Below are 6867 nucleotides of genomic sequence, written 5' to 3'. Positions count from 1 at the left end.
TATATGAAGAAAGTCAGAGCTGTGTCTTGTCAACCAAACTAAAAACACTGCCAAAAAGAAACCTCAAGAAGAACAACAACCAACTAGAAATCACTGCCAATGTGAGTACCTGAACTCTAAATAATGTATAAAGCTTCATTGATAGTACTAAATACAACACCATTAATAAAAAAATGTACTGAAGGCTATGCTTGAAAACCACTTTAAAGCATACATCAACATCATTGGTACCTTAGGAATTTACACAACACATACTTAATTCAAACGCAAGTACACTGCCAACTAAAATTTAATGTGTGTCCATATTCTAGAAAAGATTCTCCTCACCAGTCTCCCTCTAAATGCCATCTGCATTGTATTCACCTATAAATAGACCTCAAACGTTCTGTGAAGCAACAAACCACAACGCAAATCAATAAACAAATATTCAAAAAATCCTATCCAAACAGACCCCCTCAAAAAAAAAACCAGCAGCATCGAAAATGGCAATGTCTACCCTGCTTGCCCGGCCATACTCCTGTATTTTGGTGAATGCACCCCGGCATGACGACAGAGGCCGTTACGTCTACAAGAGCTTCACCAAGCTCAGGGATAGTCTTATTAACCTTGGTTATTTAGTCAGCAAGGTTAAACCAGTTTGGGTTGGAAATCAGTTCACAGGAGTGGTCATACTTGAGTTTGGCACAACCGTTGAACATTGCATTTCAGCTTTTAAACTTGCAAAAATGTTTGAAAAGGCAAATCATGGGTACAATCAGTGGTTAAACAACGACCAAAATCAGCAGCAACCTCACCTATGGGTTGCTACAATGACTGATGATAGGTACTTCCGTACAGGTAGTGTCGACTATGTGCAGGTGCAGGATAGTGTGAAAATTGAAGCGGACATCCAAGCCCATTCAGAAACAGTCAGTGCATATGCTAATGTTATCGTCTCATTCTTTGAGATGTACAACTAAGCAGAGAAGCCCAACCCAAATCCCATAAGTATCCAAAAGCAACGCTACAGTTATGAGGTTCAATTAGGAAAAATAAAGAACGGAGGCGCTCAATTTTCAGTGTGTGTGCTAAGAGCGTAGCATAAATAATATTATCTCAATCGTTAGTTATTTAGCATATTAGAAACGGGAATGAGTGACAGTGATTCTAAACGATGCACAATGCAATGGTACTGTTTGTAGCTATAAGAAAATCTAGCTGCAATTTATTTTCATAAGCAGTCATAGAGCTGCAGTTGGTAGATTACATTATTAACAAAAAGTCCAACAGCAAATTTCTGCGAAAAAAAATTTCAGTAGCCGTTTTAAAATGGCACTGATCAAGCTAATTAACCAGTAATACCAACTGCAGAATACCAAAAATATAACATTAATTATGCGTTAAAAAAAAAAGAACAAAAATGACAGTATTAAACGACCAAACCCACAGAAAAGCAAAAGTAAATAAAGGTATTAATTCAAACACTGTGAAACGGCAGCATTAAAACCAAACCAACCCAAGAAAGGCCAAAAAAAAAAAATAATAAAAGGCAGAATACGCAGAACCAACTAACAATGCAATGAATGAGTTTAATCTCCACCAATTCAATTCACCAATTCAACCATTTCAACGTTACGAATTCCAAAACTGACAAGCAAGTACAACTATAAAAGGAGCACACTCCCAAAACTTTACAAAAAACAAATACAAAATAATCCTTCACTTTTAAAATTACAATGGCAAATCTATTTGTGTATCCATACACATGTATCCTAACCAATGTTCCCGGCTATACGAAGGATGGCCGATACACTTGCAAAGATTTGGGAAAACTTGCAGACGCACTAACCCAAGGCGGTTATCCTATTGAAGCCTTATCTCCTGTTACATGTAGCAGCACATCTCATTTCACAGGAGTTGTGCGTATACAATTCGGTACAAGTGATGTAGACTGCAAACTCGCTTTCAAGTTACAAGAGAAATTTGAAGAAATGAGTCATGACCGGGATGATTGGTTCAGCACGTACAAACCAGAACAAGGCCCATACCTATGGGTGGCTTCAAAAAGGGACTCCGAATACTTCACAGAGAAACCGCACTACACGAAAATTGCGTACGCATGGAAACGTGCAGGAAGGAAACTTGCTTATGCGGATACTGTTTGCACCTACAGCCACATCAATATAGCGCTTTAAACACTTTGCCGATGAACTGGCACGGATGTTGCAATTAAAATATGTTCTACTATTAAATGTTCAGCTTCAATATTAGTAACCCTAATCAATGTCCTACAACTTGTTGTTTTCGGAAAAAAAAAATGTTCTAAGGAAAAAAAAATGAATGAACTTTAATGTCAATGATTGCAATTACCTCAATAACAATCTTTAGTTTCAATACAATAGGTTACAAATGTACATAACAGTTATATGCATAATGATATTAGCGGCTTTAACCTATCAAACAAATGACATCAAAGTGATTAGGGTTTTTTAAAAAAAAAGCCAGATATCCGTAAGTTCAAAGTAAAATATGAAAACAAAAAAGATAAATACTGATGACCAGTATAATTTTAACCCAATTCGTTTAAAAAAACCCTAAAAAACCAAAAAAAAAAAAATCGTAATAACATGAGCAAATAATATAATTTTATAGAATAATAACATGAAACGATCAGGAAGATATTTAAAAAACCATAGCAATTGACCCTAACTTATAAGTAAAATATAACTAAACAAAAAATAACAACTTACGAACGAAAGATTTCTAAAAAAAAATACAAATAAAAAATAATTAGACAAGTTACAAATTGGAAATATGATCGAATAATAATAGTAAATACAATAATAACTTGAAACGATAAAGACGGAATTAATGAAAATATCTTGGGGGCCGCGCGCGAAAGCGCGCGGGGCAACCAACTAGTGATATGAAAGTATATGATATGATTCATTTAGGCGGGGAAATTTTAGAGAACTCTTATTCTTTTAGTATAAGGGGATGAATTTTGTGCAACAATAATTATATGAGCCGGGTCATATTAATCGGGTTTATTCGAGTTACGCCTCAATCTCAAAACCCGTATTACGGATATCGGGTCGGGTTATTTAGTTGTGGGAAATTAGGGGGAAAAAGAGAGTACACAAATTATAAGGCAATTTGATTGGGAACAAAGTTGTGTTTGGAAAAGAAGAATGAGCGGAGTGCCCGACTTCTTCTACAAAGAAGCTCAACGCCTTCGTTATGTTGCTCGTTCTGCCTTTAAGGTTTGTTATGTTGTTATTCTTGTATATAATGCTCTATCTCTATACCTTAAGTTTCTGATGATTTTTTTATTGGAAACAACAGTTGCTACAATTACAAGAGAAATACAGGTTGATTAAACAAGGCTCTGCAGTGCTTGATCTTGGTTGTGCCCCTGGTGCCTGGCTTCAGGTTTACCTTCTGCTTTTGTCTTTACTTTCTTTCTTTGAGGCATTTCGTCGAACAACTGGTGGGTGCTCATATTTTTGTGTTATAGGTGGCTTGTCAGAGCTTGGGTCCGATTCAAAATGGTGGAGTTGTTGTTGGTATTGATCTTAAGGTAACATTAGCTTCTGGACTCTCTACATTGTATTGGGATTCAATTCGGATAATTGTGCCGCAATTTTCATTTTTGTTTCATCTTGAAACAATTTTTGGTTTTATGATCTAGAGGTAAGGTTGCGCATATTTGACACCCTTGCCGCTTACCCTGTTAATTAATACTCCCTCCGTCCCGGTCAATTGTTGTCCTTTGGTTTTGGCACAAAGATACCGGAAAGAGGAATGGGTCAATTATAAGATGACAAGTGGACCAAATTGAGTGTGAAGGTTCAAATTGCTCATCAAACTGAGACACCCCGAAATGAAATAGGACAACAAATGATCGGGACGGAGGGAATAGAAACTATGGAGTACTGGTCAGTACTCATATAGGTTTAGATACTTTACAAGTTTGAGGTATTTCTATAGTCATGCAATATATGGTTCACAAATCTCTTATGCCACCGTCTTACCGTAAGGTTTAGTTAGGTCTAGTAGTTTTAAGGATAGAAACAATGAAATTTCAAATGAGCATGGTTTAAGATTTTGTAACAAATTATTTTGGAAAAGGCCAAACATTTGAATGATTTTGATATGAAACCTCGCCCTTTTATTCGAGTTGTGAATGTACTGAATTTTTATTGTATCGGAAATTGCAGAAGGTGAAGGTACCTTCTGATTATTGTGATGGTAGAGTACAAACAGTTTGTGCAGATGTTCTAACTCTTCCTAGAGACCATATAAGAGCACTTTCTCCCAAGGTAATGTCAAGTTATTTTCTTTATTACAAATTGTTAATCTGTTCAGCTTGCATCAATCAATCTTTTATCAAGTTTGAACATGTAATGAATTATTTGCATAACATTCGGTGTTTAGAGAGTTAAGGTACTTTTCCTGTCTATACAAGTCGACTAAACAGATGCATTGCTGTATATGCAAATGAGAGCAAGAACTTAATCACTAATTAATCTCCACTAATCTTCTCAATGTGCATAAGTTTCGGGATTAGATAAACCTCTTTTTTTGTCTAATCTAGTTATCGACATCACAATGTGGTGTGTTGTACACTTAAACTCCCTCTGGTCTTATATATATACTCATTACTCAGTAGGTAATCATAACATTTCGATGTTCATAAGATTTTTAAGATTAGACATGCCTCAAAATGTTGATTAAACTTTTAGCTCAGTCGTACCAAAAAGAAAAAAAACTTTTAGCTCAGTAGTACAAGCTATCATAGAGCTAGACCTCAAACAACACTAATTTTGGAGATGTTAATGTCTTTTTTTCCGGATTTCCTGATACAGAAGGCGTTTACAGTCATTCTATCAGACATGTGCCCCCCAGTATCTGGAATCAAAAATAAAGATGCTGCTCTATCCGCTGAACTAGGGATGCGAGCCCTTGACTTAGCAGTTGGAAGGTCAGTTCTAGGCCAAAATGTTTCGGACTCTGAAAAGGAAACTGATGAGTCTGCGAAAACTCAAGGTGATGATGGCATATTGGCCCCTGGGGGAAACCTTGTCATCAAGCTCTTAGAGAGTGAAAATAGGCAAGGTCTGTAATTCTCTCTAGATAACTGTGAAAATATGATACGGTTTGTGAGTTCCACCCAAACACTTGTTCTGTATTATCTTCATGGTTAATGGGTTGGTCATACGACATATGTAAGATAGTCGCGTTTATGATTTTGTGTCTAGAGAACTGCTTGCTGTAACTTTAACTTCCTACATAACTACTCTCTATGGTGGCAGAATTTAATCAAATATGCAAACCACTCTTCAAGAAGGCATCATGGTTGAGGCCGAAAGCTACAAGACCATCTTCCAGAGAAATATATCTCATCTGTCAAGGTCTGCGTGCTTGAATCTTAGTATTGCCGGCATGATCATTTTTATCATACTGGTAATGCCTGGCTGCCTGCAGTTGATCCCGGACCTCCCGGTGAAGGCAGTTAAAGAAGGCGTTACCGATTGGGCTTTTAAAATGATTTACAGAGCTTAAACATATGTTCTCGAAGAAAATTCCGTTGTAAAGTGTATTTTGAAGCTACCTTAAATTTACTATGTTACAACTTGTGATACTATTACCTGACCATTTGTGAAATGGATCGTCTTTGTGTTTCATTTCTTAGGTCATTAGGTGTCATCCAAGGGCTTACATAAGTTACATTTAACTAGTTCTTGTTTCATCATTCTATGTTTATACAATTACTAGTTTTTGAACCCGTGCACACGGGTGATAACGTAAAGTATTATTAAAAGTAAACTTACGTGCTTTTTGAATTTAGTAAATTACCCGGATTTGTAAATATCGTCGACGTTTTAGTAAATATCGTCGACGTTTTCATTCCAAAGGACGATAATGCCCTTTGCATAATTACACAATTTTCTCTCTCTAAACAATTTTCTCTCAAATTCTACTAAAAATCAACTACATTTCGATCTCTAATTGCATTAAACCAATTAAAAGATGTTAGAAATTAACGCACATCGACTAGAAAACTTAAATAAATTTAAAAAATCGGCAAATAAACGTATTAAACACGGTTTTTTTTAACAAAAAATGAACTAGTTCATGGACTAAATGTTGAGATTCAACAATCGACCACGGACCAAACGTTGAAAACCAACGTTTGCCATGGTCCAAACGTGGGAAACCAACGTTGGCCGTGGTCCAAACATTGGACTTCCACGTTTGGCCACGGAGAATTTTTTTTTTCTTTTTTTTTAAAAAAAAAAAAAAATTCTCCGTGGCAAACGTGATTCCAACGTTGACCACTTCGCCAACGCTTGGTTTCCCACGTTTGACCACTTCAAAACGCTTGATTTCAACGTTTGGTCCATGGTAACGTTAGATCTCAAAGTTTGGTTCATGGTTCAACCTTGGGGTATAAATTTCAGATTTACGCAAACAATTAACAATATGTTATTTACAAAATTAATGTCATGAACTAATTAGGCTGACATATTGTTAATTGTTGTTGTTGTTGTTTTTTGTTTTTAATTTAGTTGAGTTTGAGATAAATTTTTTTAGAGAGAGAAAGTCAAAAGGGCAGTCATCGTCTTTTTTATGAAAAACGTCGTCGATATTTACTAAAACGTCGTCGATATAAATCAGCCCCCAATTATGGTCTACCCATACACTTTTTATAAGTTTGTGTTGCTTAATTGTGAAGTACTATGTTTTTTTTTCCTCGACTTTTTAACTTATGAAAAGCAAAATCTGAAAAGTAAATATAAAATTATTGTAGATTTCATAACCTGTTTATTTACGCAATATACATTTAATTTAATCATTGTTATACGTTTTATATCATATTACCCC

The 6867-nt window shown here is 35.6% G+C and overlaps 1 protein-coding gene across 1 annotated transcript; it reads left to right on the top strand.

Annotated features, from left to right (window-relative positions):
* The first annotated feature begins 3092 nt into the window (after window positions 1-3092).
* LOC141643106 (uncharacterized) lies at window positions 3093-5666 on the top strand. The gene is made up of 6 exons (XM_074452139.1): window positions 3093-3242; window positions 3325-3411; window positions 3497-3559; window positions 4200-4301; window positions 4848-5097; window positions 5295-5666. The coding sequence occupies exons 1-6, from the start codon at window positions 3171-3173 to the stop codon at window positions 5405-5407; spliced, it is 687 nt and encodes a 228-aa protein (XP_074308240.1). The 5' UTR covers window positions 3093-3170; the 3' UTR covers window positions 5408-5666.
* Window positions 5667-6867: the final 1201 nt, after the last annotated feature.

The sequence above is a fragment of the Silene latifolia genome, chromosome 2 (genome assembly GCF_048544455.1).
Source record: "Silene latifolia isolate original U9 population chromosome 2, ASM4854445v1, whole genome shotgun sequence".
Lineage (NCBI taxonomy): Eukaryota > Viridiplantae > Streptophyta > Magnoliopsida > Caryophyllales > Caryophyllaceae > Silene > Silene latifolia.
This window is presented reverse-complemented; position numbering and strand designations above follow the sequence as displayed.